Below are 25,654 nucleotides of genomic sequence, written 5' to 3'. Positions count from 1 at the left end.
GGTGTGCAGATGTATCTTTCCAAGTAATGAGCGTGTCGTATTTGCGATGCTTTCTCTAAAGGAATGTCAATGGCGAGGATAATGGCCTCTTTTTTTCTCCACCTAATGGCTTTCTTTTGTCAGACGACTACCTCTCAGCTGGGCGCCAAAAACGCATTACGTCAAGGTCACTTACCTTTCTTAACGAAATATTTACGACAGCAGTTTCCGCTACAGTGGCAGTCTCATATAAAAAATTTCACAGGTCAAGAATTTGCGTTACAAATCTGTAGAAACAAAATCTTATTTATATAACAGTGTCCAAAAAATTTTCGTCGGCATTGTAATACATTCACGCATTTACATACATTTCATAACTCTTAAAGTACGATTCTTGGTTTCCAACAACCTTTTTCACAAACCAGAGTCCCTAACCACTACTCATTATTCCTTACCTTATTCGTCGACACTTCTTCAATATTTCATCATAACAGATACGTAGCATACTCAAATAACTCATATAGCATCAGCTTATTGATCATAAACATACCGCAACAGCATAATACACATAGCCATCGTAATAATAACATCATAAAACCTCAGCCAAATCTCAAAATCGTCGTAGCTTCCTCCAATAGTTTCAAAACCTAAAAAAAATTCTCCGCTCATTTCAAAAGTGTCATCTGCCTCAAACGCACTTTAAAAATCATGATCCCATACCAAATACATCATTCAAAGCTCTCATAGTATCACAATGGTTCCGAAAAAATATGAACAGTTTACAAAGTACAGACAAAATACAGTTTCATAAGTGTGAAGTTATCCAACTGTGTAATTGCGTAAACATCTGTCACTGATGTAGTAAAATAAATGTTTGTCTCTCTCAGGTAAATAATCAGATAGCTGTGTAATTCTGTGTTAGAGAAATATGGTACCGATGTGTAAAGTTGCATAAGCAAATACCATATTAGCTAGGGCTCCTTGTGCTTGCCACACACATGGTACACAAAGTAGGCGTGTACCCCCCTGAGGATTAATGTTATTATATCCTCGGGTGTTACAGATTACAGCAATGGAATTAAATGTATCACGGAAAACCTTTGTATCATTGTACTTCAAATATCTTTAAAAATAAATGTTTTAAGTACAAAATTAATCACTCAAATACGTGTACTGTAGCGCTAAATATGCGTCTTGCTGTAAGATAATCTCTGTGGAAGTGTCGTAATTATTGTCCTCCAAAAGCTAAGTTCTGCAGAAGCCAATGTACTTACCTCATGATAAACAAAAGTGAAATGCTTTGCGTATAGATATCATAGTTATTACGCTTATTGGCGTGATGAAGAAAGTACTGTGCTGTAACGTACTGTTGTGCTACGGAAAAGGCTGTCTCATCGTAGCTATACCACAAAAGTTCCTACTAAAACATGTTTTACTTTCCAGAATAATTCAGAAAAACTGTGCAGATATAAAACAGATACACCGCAAAAGCAACATTGTAAATTGTCACTCATTACTAGCGTCGTGATAAAACCGTGTAGTTGTCACATAAACTAACCACTGTGTCGTCTGGTATCTCACAGAAAGTACTTTAAATCCAGAATGTATCTTCAAGAAAACCAAAATGTTGCATTAAGATCTCATTAGCAGTACCAGTATATATCCTAAGTATGTAAGCCTGATAGTCGTTACGTAATCGTGCAACTATCAAGCAAGAATGTACACACAAAATAACACTGTGTCGTCTGATCATAATAACAATGCATTCGTAATTTCTGTTTAAATAAGTTCTCTTGGTTCTTGACTGGATATTTAACTTCAAACATTGTTGCATATTAACAGATTCTAAGTCTGACAAAGCATACTAGTAATGTAAAGTGAAAAGTTATATGGCAAAGACAAAGTTAAAAAGCAGATTATCTTTCAATAAACGGTTTTACATGTGAAATGTGGTGTAAACCTTTACTCTTCCTAGTACGCAGAGTTTCAACTTCAACGCAATTATCATGTGGTATACGTCGGATTCTGTAAGGTCAATTGTAAACTAGAAAGAATTTGTGACTCAAGTGTTTCTTCTTATGTGACAATGGATGAGCTTTAATGAGAACTTTCTGACCAATATATAATTTCTTTGCATTTGCTTTACCGTGTAGTTTTCTCCTTTTGTCTGCTGCAGATTTTATATTTTTAAGAGCCAAATCAATTATGTCTTTGTGTCGAAGTTTACATGTATTCGGGAAAGGTACAAGCTCTCTGATTCTGTTCGGCGGTTCTTCATTCTTCAGTACAAGAGTAGGTGGTAAAGCAGTGGAGTCGTGAGGCATTTCATTCAGCACGTTTTGAAATAAGTGTAAATATCTGTCCCAATGCTGATGCTTTCTGTGACAATAAAGTCTGCAAAGCTTATTGATTTCTTTCATAATCCGTTCAGACGGGTTACAATGTGGTGAGTACAATGAAATAAAAACAGGTTTGATTTTATGATTCCGAAGCATGCGTGACCAAACAGCAGATCTGAATTGCGGTCCGTTATCTGAAATGGCTTTACTAACGTGTCCAGCTTCACGTAAGAAATTTTTAACAAAGGCGTTGGATACAGACCGTCCAGTGGCTTTACGTAACGGAGTGAAAGAAACAAATTTGGAAGTAAGTTCAACAGCGACTAGAACGTACGAAAATCCATTAGTTGTTCTGACAAGCGGTCCCAAGAGATCAACAGCAGCAAATTCTTTTAATTTAGAAGGAATAATAGGAACAATGGAGCACGATGTGAGACAGTAGATGGTTTCGCCTTTTGACAAAGTTTACAAATAGACAAGACTCTTCGAATTCTCTTTACCATATTGTTAAAATAACAAGTCGTTCTACATCTACATCTACATCTATACTCCGCGAGCCACCTTACGGTGTGTGGCGGAGGGTACTTATTGTACCACTATCTGATCCCCCCTTCCCTGTTCCATTCACGAATTGTGCGTGGGAAGAACGACTGCTTGTAAGTCTCCGTATTTGCTCTAATTTCTCGGATCTTTTCGTTGTGATCATTACGCGAGATATATGTGGGCGGTAGTAATATGTTGCCCATCTCTTCCCGGAATGTGCTCTCTCGTAATTTCGATAATAAACCTCTCCGTATTGCGTAACGCCTTTCTTGAAGTGTCCGCCACTGGAGCTTGTTCAGCATCTCCGTAACGCTCTCGCGCTGACTAAATGTCCCCATGACGAATCGCGCTGCTTTTCGCTGGATCATGTCTATCTCTTCTATTAATCCAACCTGGTAAGGGTCCCATACTGATGAGCAATACTCAAGAATCGGACGAACAAGCGTTTTGTAAGCTACTTCTTTCGTCGATGAGTCACATTTTCTTAGAATTCTTCCTATGAATCTCAACCTGGCGCCTGCTTTTCCCACTATTTGTTTTATGTGATCATTCCACTTCAGATCGCTCCGGATAGTAACTCCTAAGTATTTTACGGTCGTTACCGCTTTCAATGATTTACCACCTATGGCATAATCGTACTGGAATGGATTTTTGCCCCTATGTATGCGCATTATATTACATTTATCTACGTTTAGGGAAAGCTGCCAGCTGTCGCACCATTCATGAATCCTCTGCAGGTCTTCCTGGAGTACGTACGAGTCTTCTGATGTTGCTACTTTCTTGTAGACAACCGTGTCATCTGCAAATAGCCTCACGGAGCTACCGATGTTGTCAACTAAGTCATTTATGTATATTGTAAACAATAAAGGTCCTATCACGCTTCCTTGCGGTACTCCCGAAATTACCTCTACATCTGCAGATTTTGAACCGTTAAGAATGACATGTTGTGTTCTTTCTTCTAGGAAATCCTGAATCCAATCACAAACCTGGTCCGATATTCCGTAAGCTCGTATTTTTTTCACTAAACGTAAGTGCGGAACCGTATCAAATGCCTTCCTGAAGTCCAGGAATACGGCATCAATCTGCTCGCCAGTGTCTACGGCACTGTGAATTTCTTGGGCAAATAGGGCGAGCTGAGTTTCACATGATCTCTGTTTGCGGAATCCATGTTGGTTATGATGAAGGAGATTTGTATTATCTAAGAACGTCATAATACGAGAACACAAAACATGTTCCATTATTCTACAACAGATTGACGTAAGCGAAATAGGCCTATAATTATTCGCATCTGATTTATGACCCTTCTTGAAAATGGGAACGACCTGCGCTTTCTTCCAGTCGCTAGGTACTTTACGTTCTTCCAGAGATCTACGATAAATTGCTGATAGAAAGGGGGCAAGTTCTTTAGCATAATCACTGTAGAATCTTAAGGGTATCTCGTCTGGTCCGGATGCTTTTCCGCTACTAAGTGATAGCAGTTGTTTTTCAATTCCGATATCGTTTATTTCAATATTTTCCATTTTGGCGTCCGTGCGACGGCTGAAGTCAGGGACCGTGTTACGATTTTCCGCAGTGAAACAGTTTCGGAACACTGAATTCAGTATTTCTGCCTTTCTTCGGTCGTCCTCTGTTTCGGTGCCATCGTGGTCAACGAGTGACTGTTCGAAGAATATGATAACATTTTCGTGGACCAAAATGTGCGTAGCTGAAATGAATGTACCAAATGAGCTTATTAACAAAATCTGCAACATCTGTATGACGTACGGGGAGTTAGGAAGAATGCATTTCTCTCTCGTACAGTGTGTGTGGAGAGATATCACTATAAACATCAGCCACCTCAGCAATTAGAGCCAAGGACCTTGCCGCAGTGGTAAAACCGGTTCTGGTCACATCACCGAAGATAAATGCTATCGGGCTAGGCTGGCACTTGGATGGGTGACCATGGAGTCTGCCGAAAGCTGTTGGCAAGCGGGGTGCACTCAACCCTTGTGAGTCAAACTGAGGAGCTACTTGATTGATAAGTAGCGGCTCCGGTCTCGGAAACTGACATACGGCCGGGAGAGCGGTGTGCTGACCACATGCCTCTCCATATCCGCATCCAGTAACGCCTGTGGAATGAGGATGACACGGCGGCCGGTCGGTACCGTTGGGCTTTCGTGGCCTGTTCGAAAGGAATTTAATTTGCATCTTAGCAATTATTTATCAACCTCCAAGTTCATTAACCTGAAAGAGGTAATGTAACACATAGACAACGTAACAGAAAGAAAAAAGTGATGACAGAAGAGGGGCAATTTAATGTGCTTCCTGATGTTCCAGTTGATCCGCACGTTAGCTGCCGTGTAATCGCATGAGGACGTGGCACGGGTCAGGCAATTGTCGTACGTATTGTCCCTCGACATATGTTCCATCGCCATCACATCTCTCTCTCCATCAAGAACTGCATGGAAACTATTATGACAAACGTGTTACCTTCTATACATGGGCCTTAAGACAGAATACTCCAGGTGTATCATGTATCTTGTTCAGTGATGCAGCCACAGTTAATAAACATGGCCAAGTAAATCATCGACACATACCTTGTGGTCTGTTGACAATCGCTGTTGGCTTCGTCAGATGGAGCGTCAGCGTCCATGGAACGTAAATATACAGTGGGATAGTGAACTGCTGGTTCACAGGTCCGTTTTTCATATACGCCAATCTGAATGCAAACAAGTATCACAGCTGCCATCATCCATGGATGCTCTGCTCTTCCTCTGCAGACTAGGAGGAACCTGCGGTACCAACATGATGGCTGTTCAACCAATAGCGCACGAAGTACTGCAGTATATCTTCACGAATTCTTTCCAAATTGCCGGATTGTATGCCGAGGACCTGTACCTAGGCTGTCCTATTCCCAAGATTTTACGCCTGTAGACACTTTTCTGTGTGGAAAGCAGAAAGTCTCTGTCTACAGGGACGTACAGACTACAGTCGATGATATGCAGCGACGTATTACTGCAGCCTTCTTGGACATCTCCGCTGAAATGCTAGTATGTATGGAAAGGTCGTTGAAACCAGACCGGAACTGTGTTTTGCCGTTGCTGGTGCTGCTTTTGAACCCAACCTGTGATGGTCAACTGCCTCGTTGCTGGCCAGAATCCACATAACTCTTGTATGCACTTCTGCTTTTCTTTATTGTGTGCTACCACAGACACTCTGATCTGCAGATTGAGAAGGAAGAATGAGTAAATGAAATTAAAAAGGAGATTTTATCCTAGGTTCAGAGCCAAATAAGCCACTGGGAGAACTTGAAAACAACACAGCATGCGGTGTAGATGACGTTCCGGCGGAAATCTTAAAGAGTTTAAAAGAAACAGGCAAAGATGAGTTGACCTCTCTCTGCAACTACATCTACGACAAATGTGAATGGGCAGAAGACTTTCTTGTAAGTATAATAGTGCCAATCCCAAAGACTAATTATCCTAAAAAGTGTAAAGACCACGGGACAATCAGCCTCATACCGAAGGTAGCAAAAGTAGTTCTTCGGATTCTAAATAGGAGGCTATATGGAACACTGCAAGAAACACTTGGTGAAGAACACTACGGTTTCGTAAGGGGAAAGGTGAACACGAGATGCCATTGGGGTTCTAAGAACCATCGGTGAAAGATACATAGAAAAGAGCATAGAAGTGTATGCTGTCTTCATAAACCTTGAAAAGACATTTGATAGAGAGCAAGCAGTTCGATAAGGTGTTAGGTCTTTAGAAGAAGAAGGGAGTAAAGTGGAGTGTGAGAAGACTGATGGCAAATCTGTACCTGGATCAGAAAGCTCGGGTACGAATAGGTAATGAGACGTCTGGAGACAACAGGATTGGGAGATTTGTTAGACAGGGCTGTTGTCTCTCGCCGATCTTATTTAACATCTGTCAGAAGGAAGTACTGGAAAGCTGACAAGAGGCGTCAGGATAGGTCGACAAAATATTGAATGTATAAGATTTGCAGATGACATGGCGATCCTCGCAAAAAATCAAGAGAAGCTGACTCAAGTGCTAAATGACCTGAATGAAGTCTTTGTAGTATATGGTATGACAATTAATAAAAAGAAAACCAAAAGCATTGCCATAAGCCTAAAGAAAAGAAAAGTAAAAATTAATTTGGAGTCAGAAATCATAGAACAGGTAAGAGCATTCAAGTATTTGAGAACTTGGATTAAAGAAGATACGGACTGACAACAAGATATCAAAGTGAGAATGGCTCGGGCGGAAGAGGCATTTCAAAAGCACAGAAGACTCTTAACTAGTTGTTTAAACAAGGAATTAAGGAAGCGACTGGTTAAGTGCTTAATATAGAGCGTGGCCTTGTATGGAGCAGAAACGTGGACATTGAAAAAGCCGAATGAGAAGAGAATTAAAGCTTGTGAAATGTGGATATGGCGTGGAACGAAGATCGGCTGGACTGATAAAGTTAGGAATTACTCAGATATACTGAGGAGAGTTGGAGAAGAACGGAGGATGCTGCTAGCGATGGAGGACAGGAAACTAAACTGGATAGGCCACAATCTAAGAAGAGATTGCCTTTTAGTAGAGACAACTGAACGTTTCCATCTGGGAAAGACAAGGAAGGGCAGAAGAAGGTTTCAGATGCCGAATGATGTCTGCAGGCCACAAGGTGGGTACCAAAGAATGAAGAGAAACGCAGCAGAGAAGCATGGAGGGCTAGGCAGTTAAAACCTGCTGCAAGGCAGACAACCCAATGATGATGATGATGATGATGATGATGATGATGACCACAGGTACAAGTTTTGGCGTGGGGACTTTTCAAAATACGATATGTCGTAATTGAGTCACATAGAATCCTGCACCAAACAGCATCGACATTCTAATTTACCTTACTTTTAGTTGATTAGTATCACTGGCATTGTGCCTTTTAAGGAATTGAATGTTTTCACCAAGAAAACCCATTCTATGTATTATTACAATCTATTGATAAGTGAATAACACGAGTCCCTCACTATTAATCAATTTTGTGAAACCGCACATCAATTGTGCTTTCTATTTTTACATCATTTGCAAGTTTCCAGTGATTCACCCTATATTGTATACTTGGCGTGTCATTGTATTAGCAGTTGCGAATGCATTTCTTGTATTTCATACAGCTGTCGGTCATAGCAGTGTGTGTTCTCCCAGATATGCATGCATGTATGGAGGATATTCCATAACAAATAAAGACACTGGAAAATTTTTACATCTCTAGGAAAGACCATGACAATAATAGGTAAGGCTCTTTCTGAGTGAGAATCAAAGCATTTGTGCAAATGCAGGATGTGGACACATGGTGAACTTTGGAGGTCTGGAAGCGTGCTTGGATAGCCAAAGTGGTTGAGGCAAGCTGTCCCATAAAGTGGCAAGCCTAGGCTCGAGCTCCACTGCAACACAAATTCTAATATGTCGTCAAAGAACTGTACAGCCGGAGTCTCATCCTACTTGCAGCTGTAAATACATTACTTACACGATGTGATCAAAAGTATCCAGACACCCTCCAAAACCACGAGTTTTTCATATCAGGTGCACTGTGCTGCCATATACTCTATATAAGCGACCTCAGTAGTCATTAGACATCGTGAGATAGTAGAATGGGGTGCTCCTCACGGACTTGGAATATGGTCAGATGATTGGGTGCCACTTGTGTCATACGTCTGTACCAGAGATTTCCACACTCCTAAACATAACTAGGTCCACTATTTCCGATGCGATAGTCAAGTGGAAACGTGAAGGGACATATACAGCACAAAACGTTCTGGCCAACCTCGTCTCTTGACAGACAGAGACTGCCGACAGTTGAAGAGGATGGTAATGTGTAATAGGCAGACATCTATCCAGACCATCACACAGTTATTCCAAACCGCATCAGAATCCATTGCAAGTACTATGACAGTTATGTGGGAGGTTTGAAAACTTGTATTTCATGGTCGAGCAGCTACTCATAAGTCACACATCACGCTGGTTAATGCCGAACCACGCCTCGCCTAGTGTAAGGAGCATAAACGTTGGACCATTGAACGGTGGAAAAAACGTTGTGTGGTGTGACGAATCGCGGCACACAATGTGGCGACCCGATGGCAGGGTGTGGCTGTGGTGAATGCCCAGTGAACGTCATCTGCCAGTGTGTGTCGCGCCAACAGTAGAATTCGGAGGCGGTGGTGTTATGGTGTCGTCGTGTTTTTCGTGGAGGGTTCTTGCACCCCTTGTTCTTTTGCGTGGCATTATCACACCACACTCCCATATACATGTTTTAAGAACCTTTGCCACTGTTGAAGAGCAATTCAGGGATGGCGATTGCATCTTTCAACACGATCGAGCACCTGCTCACAATACACGAGCTGTGTCAGACTGGTTGGACGAGAATAGCGTCTTTGTAATCGACTGGCTTGCACAGAGTCCTGACCTGAATGCTATAGAACACCTTTGGAATGTTTTGGAACGCCGTGAACTCCGTGAAAAATGGGCCCAAAGAAACCTTCCAGCAGCTGTTATGAAGGCTGAGGATGGGCCAACACCATATTGAGTTCCTGCATTACCGATAGCGGGCGCCACGAACTTGTCGTTTTCAGCAAGGTGTATAGATACCTTTCATCACATAGCGTATACAAGAAACTGGACATTGTAAGTAGGCTGTTTAGGTTTTTATAATGGTAACGCTCTGTATGAAAATCACTAGCTGTGCTGTGTGCAGTCTGGGGCTAGTTTGCATTGTTGTCTGCCATTGTACTGTTGGGCAGATGGCTGTTAACAGCGCGTAGCGTTGCGCAGTTGGAGGTGAGCCGCCAGCAGTGGTGGATGTGGGGAGAGAGATGGCGGAGTTTTGAAATTTGTAATACTGGATATCATGATCTGCTATATACATTATGACTTTTGAACACTATTGAGGTAAATACATTGTTTGTTCTCTATCAAAATCTTTCATTTGCTAACTATGCCTATCAGTAGTTAGTGCCTTCAGTAGTTTGAATCTTTTATTTATCTGGCAGTAGTGGCGCTCGCTGTATTGCAGTAGTTCGAGTAACGAAGATTTTTGTGAGGTAAGTGATTTGTGAAAGGTATAGGTTAATGTTAGTCAGGGCCATTCTTTTGTAGGGATTTTTGAAAGTCAGATTGCGTTGCGCTAAAAAAATATTGTGTGTCAGTTTAAGCACAGTCATGTATAATTTTTCTAAGGGGACGTTTCAATATCAATAGTAGTGTATTTTACGATGCAGGCACATCTTAATTACACTTAGTGGTGGACATTGTAGGCTTGTCAGTACGCACACTTAGAGCTGTGTAACATAGATGAGCAGCTTGTCTCACGCTTACCTGGCGTCTGTCGGTGTCTCTGCAATCAGGTGAACCAACCCCACAACAGTTTGTGGGTCGTTGACTACAGCCTCATCCCAGCCCTGCGTCGCCATCACACTGAGCAAGTGGGCCTTTATGAAGGCGACGGCAGCCTGCTTCAGCGTGTTAGCGGAGTGCCTAATCGCGAGAACACCTGTGGCTGATGCAGTCTCGACAGACAGCTGTGCGGCCACCTGTTGCTCGCACTGCACCTTCAGTACTGACAAGCCGTATTGGTCAGCGGCGACCAACAGCTGTGGCGCCATGCTGGGCAGCTGTGGGGGCTGGAGGGTGTAGAGGTGTGCCAGCACCTGGCGCAGCACGGGGCCCTCTATGTCGGAGAGTGCGAGCTGGCTGCTGCTGGCCTCTAAGGTGAGACGGCGGAGCATGCCCGCAAACACGGCGCTCCTGGCGGCCAAGACAGCCCTGTGAGCCACCAGCTGCGTATTGTCCCCGGCCAGCAGAGTCACCACAGCGCCGTCCCCGGCGTCCAGCACGGCACCCAGATCCACGGCCGTGGCCTCCTCAGCCTCATGAACTCGTCCCACTGTTAGGGCTTCTGGAACACGGTGTCACTGAGCAGTCCTTTGCCCTCATACAGTACCCTCTGTACTTGTATGAGCTACAGTCGAATCTGTATAAACCTCCAGTTGGGATATGTTTCCAATCATACGTCAGTTGCAACAATATGATATCCTTTCTGTGTCAGACTGACGCCACAAGCAAATAGATGCAAATCATTAAAAAAAACTGTTCAGTAGGTACGTAACGGAAAATGTTTATTTAAAAAATAATTACACCCACATTATTAATGTAGAAATCTAAAATTTTCGTTGCATAAAGCAAAAGAGCAGTGTTTTAACAGAAAAATATATTGAAATAAGCAGGATTAATATTTTGCCATTAATTTGAATTTTTAATTTTTACTGTTTTCTTATAATAAGCCATAACTTATATTCTAACCATGCAATTAATCTGAAATTTTTATTCTAGTGTTCAAAGAAGGTTATAAGACCATTGAACCGCAGTTATGAATCTATGGTACAAATTGTGTCAGTAAGAAAGTTTTTAATCTTGCACATCCAAAATTAACTTTTTCTACATATAATCATCTAAAAATCCGAATGTATTTGGAGGATCTCGAATTTTTTAGTTCCGAGGAGACAGCAGCACGTTGCGAACAGTTCACGAAAATTTCAAAGCATTAGAGCATATACTCTTTGAGAAAAGGCTTCTAATAACGTAAAAATTGTGAAACAGAGAAAATAATGTTCAAAGATTATCTTCTCATATTTAAACATGCAATAAGCTTACCTCAATTTTAAAATCTTCCATACTGATATCCCTCATCCTTCAGGTTTCTCTTCGAATCTGCCTGGCCTGCATTTGCAGGTAAGACACTGATCTATTAGCTTTCTCGATGGTGTAAAATGCTTTTCTCGTAAATACATCACGATATATACCAACACTCTTCAGAACTTCAATTCTGACATTACTTCCGTTATTGTGACATATAACTGCATAATAGACACCTATTTTGAGTACTTCAAGTCCACACAATGTCCCTTTTGAGCATCTAATCCAAATTAAATAATTGAGGCTTTCATTTGCATTTTGTGTCTTTCAATGAAGACACTTCCTCAATAAAGAAGGTTTTGCAACAGACCTGAATGTGGGTTTAAATGCATTCAAAACATGTTCTGGTTATGAGTGTTCATGAGTGTTTCCATTGTTTAACTTACACCAATCGTCTTTCGGACAGAGATTGTGCATTGGTGCTTGGTCAGTGGATAAGCTGAGAGCTTATATTCTTTATTTCTAGCTACTTATTCTTTTTTGTAGGTGAACTGATTTCCATGAAACTTCCAGCAGCTAAACACAATTTTTCCACCACCCATTATGCATAAATCTAGACGTCCACATAAAGGTTTGCAAATTCTACTTTCCAACTACTAATATGTGTTAGTATTGTCGAAACGTAAATAAACCACATACAAGCAAGTTTTCAGGCAAAGATATAGATGTCAGCCAAAGATATCGAAAGAAAATAATTTCAACACTGACAAAAATTCCGCTGAAGCCACCAATTTCCCAATTGTCCGGAGAGGTGGGAGTGGCCTGCAGTGCAGATTTAATCAGTTTAACAGTATAAAGGCATTTCTGAAACTGCTATCACGATAAAATTCGCGCACAACATAGATTAAACTGTGTAGATCAAGAAAATGATTTTTTGAAAAATCGATTTTTTGGACCAAAATCTCCCCTTAAAACTTTCCTATTTGCTCGTACAAAAAGCCCCAGAAGGAATAGAGACCTCTTATCGTTAGTCTCTTTCTACAACTATTTGCTCAGAATATCGAAATGGAGATCTGTCACAATACTAAGAGCGTCAGAAGGTACTGAATTCGCAATTTATGCAACACACAGTTCCGATTTCTAAAGTTATTTAAGAAAACAATGATATTTTACGCCTGAAATCTGTATCACACTGTCCTTAACCGCTAATCCAGCATGTTTCTCTGCAGGAACCGATACCCACAGGGGATCAACTAACTACTATCACAGTCTGGAATGACTTTCTAGAAACATTACGTCAAGGTGGCGGGCATAGCTAGATGGCAACTTCTGACATAGTCCAATATCACAACACCCAACATTGTGTAGAGTAGTGGCATTGTTACACCCCCTACCCCCAACCACAATGCATAAAATTAAATTTCGTGAGGGATAAAAACAAATGTGTCTAACTGTGTTTCGCTCACAATACTAAATTATTTAAAAAACGTAGCTCTTATTGTTACTGCTTCATAAAAATGTAATAGTTATTGCATAGGTTACCATTGATTAACTTTTACTTTCAAATAATAGCATTAACGAATGACACAATGTGGTGAAGATAGAGCTCGTCAAATGGATGTATGAACCTCATCTTCCACACATAATCCTCCTGCTATACAGAATAGTTTGTACTTTTTACCATGCACCTATGATAGAGAAATGGAGACATATAAATCATATATGCTTAAATATCTCATAAAAGTTCTTGCGATAGACCAGATATTTCTTCATTTCTCACTTCATCCAAAAAGCATTAGCAAGTTGAAATCGTTCGATTTCTAACAGTTCAGAAGTAAGGCTTCCAGCAATCATGTGCTTTAGAAGCAGTAAGTATAGTGCGCGGATTTTAGCTTCATCCATTTTAAGTAAAGCTGCAGCGAGAGGGTGAAGTAACTGCCACGAGAGAGAGAAGTGGTGTAGAGGAAACATGTTTTCTAACAAGTGTATACCGTCAGTGCAGACCGTTAGCTAACTTTCGTATTTTAGGAGTAGTAAATGCAATGAGAAAGGCTACATCATTCTATGAAAAATGGTTGTTACAAATAAGAAGTGTAAATTGTGTCATTGACTCATTAGTCTGAGGTTTAATAAAGCGTCTACAAAAGCTGAGTATAATTTATGTTTCATCATTTGGGAAACAAAAATTACCAAAGAAAATGTTCTTCTTTGTAAAGTTTAGTTAATCGGTAAAGATGATGATTTGTTGTGTGTGTATGTGTTTGCGAGTCCTAGCTAGTATCTGGTTGCACTCTGGGAATATGGTCTCAGAAAGGTTGGAAGCTATTACTGTAGGGCGATATGTCAGGGCCAGTTGTGGAGAATATGCCACCTTATCAACTAACATATTTGTCATCATTTCCTAACTGATGTCACGCTACCGCATTGTTCCAGATGGTATTGATAACTAATCTTTCTTGATATACGTTCCTTATTACATGGTATAATTAGTGCTGAAGATAGTCACAGTTCCAGTAACTACATTAGACGATCAGGTTGATCCTTTAAATGACGTGTTAAATGATTATTATTTATTGCAGTTATTTTGTATCAACTAGCTCTGAGAATCCTGAGAAACAAGAAAGCACAAGGGAAAGACAACATTCCTGCTGAATTTCTGAAACCCAGAGGAATCGAAATCAGAAGTGTATTATATACTCCTAAGTGTAACATATATGAAGAGGGAAATCTGTCCTTAGATTCTAGAGATACATCATAATATTAATCCTAAAAGGAGGAATGTCATAAAATACTAAACTTGCCGAAGCCTTAGCTTAGCTGTAAATGCCTCATCAAATAAAAGCTTCCATTGTCTTCGAATCTTCGAACAGTTGACATAAGATTATCAGAGTCAGTTTGGATTCAGGAAAACCCGAAGTATCGAAGGAGGAATAATATCTTTAAACTTAATTTTAAAATGTAAATACACAGCTTTTGTAGGTATACAGAAAAGTTTCATAATGTAAAATGGCTAAATAAACTTTGAGTTATAGAAGAATGTAGGAATATGCACAGACACTGATATGTTCTGTGGTAGCTGTATACAAAAAGAAAGGACTTTTATTGGTGTGCGCTCTACACAGGTTCTACACATGTTCAGAAACGAGTCCAGCAAGGAAGTGTGCTATAAACAATTATTCTTAATCTATTCAACGAATAGGTAGAGAGGGAGAGAGGTTTTACATGTACAGGTAAGCATGGCACAACTGTTTTATCTGAAAGTGAATCCAATCGAGGCCCATGCCAGTGGAATCTGAGTGCCCCAGATCCAGAATGCAGTCTCCAAAGTGCTTCTCGAGGACATCAAACGCTCTACTGCTTCGATAGGGGTCGAGCTCATTCTTGCACAAATCACATCTTGTCGAAATCACTGGCACTTTGGATAATGGGGATGAAATGATTTTCCAAATCCTTCACGAACCGTTCCGTAGTCACCAAAGGAATACCCACTGATTATTTAGTGAATGGACATTGCAAAACCACAGAACCTCCCGTTGAGGGTGAAGAGACTTCTCGACCGCCAAATGCGGACTCTCAATCCCCCAAATGCGCCAATTTCGCTTATTGACTAAACCAACCTATGTTCACATCAAAGGCCTGTTCGTCAATTCTGTAGACAATAGTGTTGGCAAAACACAACGGCTGTTAAATGACCAAGGGGCTTAATGGCTGATATTTCTGAATTTTATATGGGAAGAAATGCGGGTCTTCAACAACAATTTCTTTCAGTTTCTCTCAGTTGTTTTCAAAGCTGTTATTCAGCTCGTTTCACCGATTTCCTGGGGCTGGTTTGAAACAATGCAAGCGTCATCTTGGTGTTTTCAGGCGTTTTCATCCTTTTTCGACGACCGACATTGCGAACTCAGTCAGCACGGACGCTACCCGTTCTCTCAAACTTGCGAATCATTTTCTCGATCGTTAGCACACTTGGACCGGTTGTCTTCAGCTTGAACTCGGTCGCAACACTTCCTTTGAGCCGCAGTTGGGCTGCACAGCAGGCCTTCATGAGCGCTATATGTTCAGGTACGCTGTACCGTAACGTTTTCTCGTGCAAATAGACAACAAAAAGACGCGAGCGCATACACGTACCAATTACAATCATGCCCCGCGGCTAACCGTACAATTTGAACGTCATAACGCAAACCATTCAGAAGCTATGACCATTTCTTTTCATGTAGATCAATAATTGTCACCCTGCATGATTACCTTACATTCCTGATTTCCATCATAAATATGTTGTTGTTGTTGTTGTTGTGGTCTTCAGCCCAGACTGCATTAATGCAGCTCTCCATACTACTCTATCCTGTGCAAGTTTCTTCATCTCCAAGTATCCACCGCAAACTACATGACTCTGAATCTGTTTAGTGTATTTTTCTCTTGGTATCCCTCTACGACTTTTAGACCCCACGCTGCAGTCCAATACTAAATTAGTGATGCCTTGATGCCTCAGAACGTGTGCTACCAACCGATCCCTTCTTCTAGTCAAGCTGTGCCACAAATTTCTCCTCTCAACAATTGCCGGCCGTGGTGGCCGACGCTTCAAGGCGCTACAGTTTGGAACCGCGTGACCGATACGATCGCACGTTCGAATCCTGCCTCAGGCATGGATGTGTGTGATGTCCTTAGGTTAGTTAGCTGTAAGTAGTTCTAAGTTCTAGGGGACTGATGACCTCAGATGTTAAGTCCCATAGTGCTCAGAGCCATTTGAACCATCTCAACCATTCTATTCAGTACCTCCTCATTAGTTACGTGATCTATCTATCTAATCTTCAACATTCTTCTCTAGCACCACATTTCGACGCCTTCTATTCTCTTCTTGTCTAAAGTATTTATTACCATGTTTCACTTCCATACATGGCTACACTCCATGTAAATACTTTCAGAAACGACTTCCTGACACTTAAATCTATATTCGATGTTAACAAATTTCTCTTGCCACTGCCGGTGTACATTTTATATCTTCTCGACTAGAGTCCTGCAGGACCGAGTACGCGAGCACGAAATACGAGATGGGGCGAGCACACCCTAACTGTTTAGGCTGCCCGCACTAGTCCTTGTGACCGAACATAGAAGCCGAGACCGAATACGTAGCACGTAACTTCAAACACATTACACGTGTCATTATCCGTGTGAGACTGCAGCCAGTACGGGCTACTCATTTATGGTGTGTCTCTCTCTGTAATCATGCAGCGCGAGCACGCCAGTGCAGTAAGACCTAAGATTGAAACCAATGTTTACACATTGAAGGAACGGGAAGGTCTAAAAAGCCACGTATGTAGTACATTTCTGTTGGTTGTAGACGAAAACAGTGCGTCTACTGCGTACGTATCGTGCATAAATTGCTCCACATTATTGTGTTTCCAGTCGGGAACCCCTCAATTAAAGATACACAATTGCAGGAAACTTCACGAAGATACAGCTCCTTCAGGGATACCGGCAGTAAAAAAAAATAGTATTACAGCAAAATGTGTTGCAATGTGTGCTAAAGATATGAGACCTTTTAATGTTGTTTCCGGTAAAGGTTTCAGAGAACTATAACAAGAATTAATACATCTAGGTGCGTATTATGGAGAAGTTAACGTGGCAGAGGTCATGTCACATCCCTCTACTATAAGCAGACATGTCACAGAACAAGCTGATGCAAAGAGAAGCAGCATAATGCCTTCTGTTATTGCGGAAGTTATTAATAAAACAAGTGCAGCGACAGTTGATATGTGGACTGATTCGCATGATGACGTGCACTGTTTGACACTTACAACACATTACATTAACACAGATTGGTCTCCTGTGAACAATGTTTTAATTACAACAAAATTCCCTGACGTTAAGAAGACGGGAGTAAATATGTTGTTGTTTGTTGTTGTGGTCTTCAGTCCTGAGACTGGTTTGATGCAGCTCTCCATGCTACTCTATCTTGTGCAAGCTTCTTCATCTCCCAGTACCTACTGCAGCCTACATCCTTCTGAATCTGCTTAGTGTATTCATCTCTTGGTCTCCCTCTATGATTTTTACCCTCCGCGCTGCCCTCCAATGCTAAATTTGTGATCCCTTGATGCCTCAAAACATGTCCTACCAACCGATCCCTTCTTCTAGTCAACTTGTGCCACAAACTTCTCTTCTCCCCAATCCTATTCAATACCTCCTCATTAGTTACGTGATCTACCCACCTTATCTTCAGCATTCTTCTGTAGCACCACATTTCGAAAGCTTCTATTCTCTTCTTGTCCAAACTGGTTATCGTCCATGTTTCACTTCCATACATGGCTACACTCCATACAAAAACTTTCAGAAACGACTTCCTCACACTTAAATCTATACTCGATGTTAACAAATTTCTCTTCTTGAGAATCGATTTCCTTGCCATTGCCAGTCTACATTTTATATCCTCTCTACTTCGACCATCATCAGTTATTTTACTCCCTAAATAGCAAAACTCCTTTACTACTTTAAGTGTCTCATTTCCTAATCTAATACCCTCAGCATCACCCGACTTAATTTGACTACATTCCATTATCCTCGTTTTGCTTTTGTTGATGTTCATCTTATATCCTCCTTTCAAGACACTGTCCATTCCGTTCAACTGCTCTTCCAAGTCCTTTGCTGTCTCTGACAGAATCACAATGTCATCGGCGAACCTCAAAGTTTTTACTTCTTCTCCATGAATTTTAATACCTACTCCGAATTTTTCTTTTGTTTCCTTTACTGCTTGCTCAATATACAGATTGAATAACATCGGGGAGAGGCTACAACCCTGTCTCACTCCCTTCCCAACCACTGCTTCCCTTTCATGCCCCTCGACTCTTATAACTGCCGTCTTGTTTCTGTACAAATTGTAAATAGCCTTTCGCTCCCTGTATTTTACCCCTGCCACGTTCAGAATTTGAAAGAGAGTATTCCAGCTAACATTGTCAAAAGCTTTCTCTAAGTCTACAAATGCTAGAAACGTAGGTTTGCCTTTTCTTAATCTGTCTTCTAAGATAAGTCGTAAGGTCAGTATTGCCTCACGTGTTCCAACATTTCTACGGAATCCAAACTGATCTTCCCCGACGTGGGCTTCTACCAGTTTTTCCATTCGTCTGTAAAGAATTCGCGTTAGTAATTTGCAGCTGTGACTTATTAAACTGATAGTTCGGTAATTTTCACATCTGTCAACACCTGCTTTCTTTGGGATTGGAATTATTATATTCTTCTTGAAGTCTGAGGGTATTTCGCCTGTCTCATACATCGTGCTCACCAGATGGTAGAGTTTTGTCATGACTGGCTCTCCCGAGGCCATCAGTAGTTCTAATGGAATGTTGTCCGCTCCCGGAGCCTTGTTTCGACTCAGGTCTTTCAGTGCTCTGTCAAACTCTTCACGCAGTATCTTATCTCCCATTTCGTCTTCATCTACATCCTCTTCCATTTCCATAATACTGTCCTCAAGTACATCGCCCTTGTATAAACCCTCTATATACTCCTTCCACCTTTCTGCCTTCCCTTCTTTGCTTAGAACTGGGTTGCCATCTGAGCTCTTGATATTCATACAAGTGGTTCTCTTCTCTCCAAAGGTCTCTTTAATTTTCCTGTAGGCAGTATCTATCTTACCCCTAGTGAGACAAGCCTCTACATCCTTACATTTATCCTCTAGCCATCCCTGCTTAGCCATTTTGCACTTCCTGTCGATCTCATTTTTGAGACGTTTGTATTCCTTTTTGCCTGCTTCATTTACTGCATTTTTATATTTTCTCCTTTCATCAATTAAATTCAATATTTCTTCTGTTACCCAAGGATTTCTACTAGCCCTCGTCTTTTTACCTACTTGATCCTCTGCTGCTTTCACTACTTCATCCCTCAAAGCTACCCATTCTTCTTCTACTGTATTTCTTTCCCCCATTCCTGTCAATTGTTCCCTTATGCTCTCCCTGAAACTCTGTACAACCTCTGGTTCTTTCAGTTTATCCAGGTCCCATCTCCTTAAATTCCCACCTTTTTGCAGTTTCTTCAGTTTCAATCTGCAGTTTATAACCAATAGATTGTGGTCAGAATCCACATCTGCCCCGGGAAATGTCTTACAATTTAAAACCTGGTTCCTAAATCTCTGTCTTACCATTATATAATCTATCTGATACCTTTTAGTATCTCCAGGATTCTTCCAGGTATACAACCTTCTTTTATGATTCTTGAACCTAGTGTTAGCTATGATTAAGTTATGCTCTGTGCAAAATTCTACAAGGCGGCTTCCTCTTTCATTCCTTCCCTCCAATCCATATTCACCTACTATGTTTCCTTCTCTCCCCTTTCCTACTGACGAATTCCAGTCACCCATGACTATTAAATTTTCATCTCCCTTCACTACCTGAATAATTTCTTTTATCTCGTCATACATTTCATCAATTTCTTCATCATCTGCAGAGCTAGTTGGCATATAAACTTGTACTACTGTAGTAGGCATGGGCTTTGTGTCTATCTTGGCCACAATAATGCGTTCACTATGCTGTTTGTAGTAGCTAACCCGCACTCCTATTTTTTTATTCATTATTAAACCTACTCCTGCATTACCCCTATTTGATTTTGTATTTATAACCCTGTAATCACCTGACCAAAAGTCTTGTTCCTCCTGCCACCAAACTTCACTAATTCCCACTATATCTAACTTTAACCTATCCATTTCCCTTTTTAAATTTTCTAACCTACCTGCCCGATTAAGGGATTTGACATTCCACTCTCCGATCCGTAGAACGCCAGTTTTCTTTCTCCTGATAACGACGTCCTCCTGAGTAGTCCCCGCCCGGAGATCCGAATGGGGGACTATTTTACCTCCGGAATATTTTACCCAAGAGGACGCCATCATCATTTAATCATACAGTAAAGCTGCATGTCCTCGGGAAAAATTACGGCTGTAGTTTCCCCTTGCTTTCAGCCGTTCGCAGTACCAGCACAGCAAGGCCGTTTTGGTTAATGTTACAAGGCCAGATCAGTCAATCATCCAGACTGTTGCCCCTGCAACTACTGAAAAGGCTGCTGCTCCTCCTCTTCAGGAACCATACGTTTGTCTGGCCTCTCAACAGATACCCCTCCGTTGTGGTTGCACCTACGGTACGGCCATCTGTATCGCTGAGGCACGCAAGCCTCCCCACCAACGGCAAGGTCCATGGTTCATGCGGGGGGGGGGAGTAAATATTATGAAAGAAATTGAAGAGAGGATGGCTGATTGGGACCTTTCCCGCACACGTTGCACAGTTTTGTTTTTGTCTCCGACCAGGTTGCTAATGTAATAAAGCCTTTGGAAAATCATGAAAGGATTCCTTGTGCTGCTCATTGTATAAACACAGCACTTAGCCATAATTTCGATGAAGATAACTTCTTGTTAAAAATGCCCCGGACATCGCATCAACAATAAATACTGCAAAATGCATTGTAAGGTTCATTAAGAAAATGGCCTCTGCTCGTCTTTGAAATCATCGTTGAAACAAGAGGTCTGCTCACGCTGGAACAGCTTGTACGCTATGCTGGAATCCTTACACAATCAGTATAATGAAGTTGCCGCTTTGCTGACGGAAAAGGATTCAGCTTACAGATTGCAAGGATATGATAATGAGCATGCAGGAAAAATTGCGCATTTTCTGAGACCACTTAAAGAGGCCACAGATGAATTAGAAGGCGAAATAGAACCAACAGTCCAGTTAGTTCTTCTTTGGTTTCACAAGCTGCAACAAATTTGCAGTGTCAGTGACACTGACTGTCAGGTGAGTAATTACTGCAGTTAAAAGCACTGTTTCATTATGATACGCGATAAATTTATAATTAACTAGCGTAATTGATGCATACTAACAAATGTATTTTTTAAGAGGAGGTACAAAGGACTAAAAATCGAGCCTTGACTTTCGTTTGTGAGAGGACTGTGATCACTTCCAGACATAAAATTGCTACGTCTTCTATCCGCGATTGTATTGAAATATCATTTTACTTTCAAAGTGCTTTATGAATTTAGCTGTGTCACGTACTCGTTCTTGGAAACATTACTTTTGTATTAAAAGAGAGAGAGACAGAGATAAATACATTGTGTGTGATATATATATATATATATATATATATATATATATATATATATATATATATATATATATATATATAGAGAGAGAGAGAGAGAGAGAGTGGTGTTGGATTTGTACAGTACAGTACAGTGCAGCCAGGCGTGGTGAGGCGTCAGCGGTGACCGGTCGTGCTCGGTTATCCGCGTGTCCGGAATCCGGACAACAGACATGGGCCGAGTACGTGACCGAGCCGAGTCGTGTGGGGCCGGACACGAGCGGCTCGGTCCCCCCGTCAACTGGCGAGCCGTGACCGGTCAAACACTGAGCGCTGCAGCACTCTATTCTCGACCCTCTTCAGTTATTTTGCTCCCCAAATATCAAAACTCATTTACTACATTAAGTGTCTCCTTCCCTAATCTAATTCCCTCAGCATCACCGGATTTAATTCGGCTACATTTCATTATACTCGGTTTTCTTTTGTTGATGTTCGTCTTATAACCTCCTTCAAGGCACTGTCCATTCCATTCAACTGCTCTTTCAGGTCCTTTGCTGTCTCTGACAGAATTATAATGTGATCGGCAACGCTTTTATTTCTCCTCTATGGATTTTAATCCCTACTCCGAATTTTTCTTTCGTTTTCTTTACCGCTTGCTCAGTATATAAATTGAATGACATCAAGGAATGGCTACAACCCTGTCTGGTACAACTCTGTCTCACCCCCCCCCCCCCCACCTCACCTATGTTTCCCTTTCATGCCCCTCGAATCCTATAACTGGCATCTGGTTTCTGTGCAAATTGTAAATAGCCCTTCGCTCCCTGTATTTTACCCCTGCCACGTTCAGAATTTGGAGGAGAGTATTCCAGCCAACATAGTCAAGAGCTTTCTCTAAGCTTACAAATACTAGAAGCGTAGATTTTGCTTTTCCTTACTAAACCATATAATCATAAACTTACGCCAGTGTCTTGCTCTTACATCTTTCACCTTAGGCAAATACACTTTCTTCAACTTTGGAAGGCAACACACAACTACGAATGAAAATGAACGCAGTGCTGTGAGTGCAGGACAGGAGAGTATAAGTCTGCTGGAAAACCAGGTCACCACAACTACCCGTTTGTCGCAGGAGCAGTCTTCACGCAACCATTGTCTGTGTTACTTCCATGGATAGCGTTCCTTTGCTAACTACAGAGCTATCGCATACAGATACCATTGAAACGGGTGCATAGAATTGACAGCCAGGGTGTAGTTCGTAAGAAACACAAGGAGTGAGGGAGGCAGATCGTGTCACTACCTGTGGATCCTTTTCGAGGGTGCCAGCTGGCTTGCAATGGCGATGCCTGGACACCTAGAACACATGGGCGATGGAAGGATGCATGGGGCTGGTCGTTAATTCTTGCTGCTGCAAGGTCTATATCTCCATAAAAATTTGCGTGATTACTCTGCTACTCACAACAAACTGCCTTGCAGAAGGTTCAATGAACCACCTTCAAACGAGCACTGAAATTTTTTTGTGCGAGCCCAGATTTCTTGTATTTTATCATGATGATCATTTCTCTCTATGTAGGTGGGCGCCAACAGAATGTTTTCGCGGTCGGGGGAGAACACTGGTGATTGAAATTTCATGAGAAGATCCCGTCGCAACGAAGTGCCTTTGTTTTGATGACTGCCATTTCAATCCACGTGTCATGTCTGTGGCACTATCTCCCCTATTTCACGATAATACAAAACGAGCTGTCCTTCTTTGAACTTTTTCGATGTTATCCGTCAGTCCCACCGAATGCGGAGCCCACACTGCACAGAAATACTCCAGAACAGGGCGGACATGCGTGGTGTAAGCAGTCTATTTAGTAGAACTTTTGCAACTTCAAAGTGTTCTGCCAATGAATCGTAGTCTTTGGTTTGTTCTACCCACAACATTAGCTATGTGATCGTTACAATTTAGGTTATTTGTAATTTTAATCCCTAAGTATTTAATTGAATTTACATGCTTCAGTTTTGTGTGACTTATCGCGTAATCGAAATTTAGCGGATTTCTTTTAGTATTCATGTGAATAACTTCACTCTTCTTTATTCAGGGTCAATTGTCACTTTTCACACCATACAGCTATCTTATCTAAATTATTTTGCAATTCACTTTCGTCATCTGATAACTTTACAAGACGGTAAATGACAGCATCATCTGCAAGTAATCTAAAGACGGGTACTCGGACTGTCTCCTATACCGTTAATATAGATCAGAAACAATAGAGGGCCTATAACACTTCCTTGGGGAACGCCAGGTATAACTTCTGTTTTACTCGATGTCTTTCTGTCTATTACTACGAACTGTTACTTTTCTGACAGGAAATCAAGAAACCAGTAGCACAACTGAGGCGATATAACATAGGCATGTAGTTTGGTTAGGAGACACTTACGAGGAATGCTACCGAAAGTCTTCTGGAAATCTAAAAATATAGAATCAATTTGAGATCCCCTGTCACTTGCCCCCATTACTCATTACTTCATGAGTATAAAGAGCTAGCTGTTTTTCATAAGAACAATATTGTCTGAATCCAAGGTGACTATGTGTCAATAAATCGTTTTCTTTGAGGTAATTCATAATGTTCGAACATATACAGGGTGTTACAAAAGGTACGGCCAAACTTTCAGGAAACATTCCTCACACACAAATAAAGAAAAGATGTTATGTGGACATGTGTCCGGAAACGCTTAATTTCCATGTTAGAGCTCACTTTAGTTTCGTCAGTATGTACTGTACTTCCTCGATTCACCGTCACATGTGTGGGCTGACGAGAATCCGCACGCATTTGTGCAATCACGTCATCGACACAGATTTTCTGTGAACGTTTGGGCAGGCATTGTTGGTGATGTCTTGATTGGGCCCCATGTTCTTCCACCTACGCTCAATGGAGTACGTTATCATGATTTCATACGGGATACTCTACCTGTGCTGCTAGAACATGTGCCTTTACAAGTACGACACAACATCTGGTTCATGCACGATGGAGCTCCTGCACATTTCAGTCGAAGTGTTCGTACGCTTCTCAACAACAGATTCGGTTACCGATGGATTGGTAGAGGCGGACCAATTCCATGGCCTCCACGCTCTCCTGACCTCAACCCTCTTGACTTTCATTTATGGGGGCATTTAAAAACTCTTGTCTACGCAACCCCGGTACCAAATGTAGAGACTCTTCGTGCTCGTTTTGTGGACGGCTGTGATACAATACGCCATTCTCCAGGGCTGCATCAGCGCATCAGGGATTCCGTGCGACGGAGGGTGGATGCATGTATCCTCGCTAACGGAGGACATTTTGAACATTTCCTGTAACAAAGTGTTTGAAGTCGCGCTGGTACGTTCTGTTGCTGTGTGTTTCCATTCCATGATTAATGTGATTTGAAGAGAAGTAATAAAATGAGCTCTAACATGGAAAGTAAGCGATTGCGGACACATGTCCTCATAACATATTTTCTTTCTTTGTGTGTGAGGAATGTTTCCTGAAAGTTTGGCCGTACCTTTTTGTAACACCCTGTATATGTTCCAAATCCCTACTGGAAATCGACGTTAGTGATATGGGCCTGTAATTCAGCGGATTATTCCTACTTCCGTTTTTGGGTATTGGTGTGATTTGAGCAGTTTTCCAGTCTTTAGGTATGGAACTCTCTGTGAACGAGCGGTTGAATATAATTCCTAAATAGAATGAGAATAATCTGATGGGAACCTGGCTGCTATACAATTTGGACTGGAAGCCTTGCCTTTATTAATTAATTTAAGCTGCTTTACTATAACCTGGATGTCTACTTCTATGTTTATCATCTCGGCAGTTGGTCTTCATTGGAATTCAGGAATATTTACTTCGTCTTCTTTGGCGAAGGAGTTTCGGAAAACCGTGTTTAATAACTTTGCTTTAGTGGCACAGTCATCAGTGACTTCACCGCTGTTATCGTCCAGTGAAGGTACTGATTGCGTCTCGCCACTGGCGTGCTTTATGCATGACCTGTCGCTGTCCTTGATCACCGTCAACTGTCCTCAGTGCCAGTGATTGGTCGCAGACACGCACTGCCGCAGGAGGAACACCTGTTTCTGGAGCTGAG

At 41.4% G+C, this 25,654-nt stretch overlaps 1 protein-coding gene across 6 annotated transcripts in view; it reads right to left on the bottom strand.

Moving 5' to 3' along the window:
- Nucleotides 1-10,138: 10,138 nt before the first annotated feature.
- Nucleotides 10,139-25,654, bottom strand: part of LOC126210404 (speckle-type POZ protein-like) — a 711,709-nt gene continuing 696,193 nt past the window's right edge. For all 6 annotated transcript variants that reach the window (XM_049939650.1, XM_049939646.1, XM_049939648.1 and 3 more), the window contains exon 4: nt 10,139-10,772. In XM_049939650.1, coding sequence (XP_049795607.1) covers nt 10,189-10,772 — 584 coding nt within the window. In that variant the 3' untranslated portion in view covers nt 10,139-10,188. The remainder of the gene's footprint in view (nt 10,773-25,654) is intronic.

Source organism: Schistocerca nitens, chromosome 10 (assembly GCF_023898315.1).
Source record: "Schistocerca nitens isolate TAMUIC-IGC-003100 chromosome 10, iqSchNite1.1, whole genome shotgun sequence".
Classification (NCBI taxonomy): Eukaryota; Metazoa; Arthropoda; class Insecta; order Orthoptera; family Acrididae; genus Schistocerca; species Schistocerca nitens.
The sequence above is the reverse complement of the archived record's forward strand: the minus strand, read 5'-3'. Positions and strand labels throughout refer to the sequence as shown.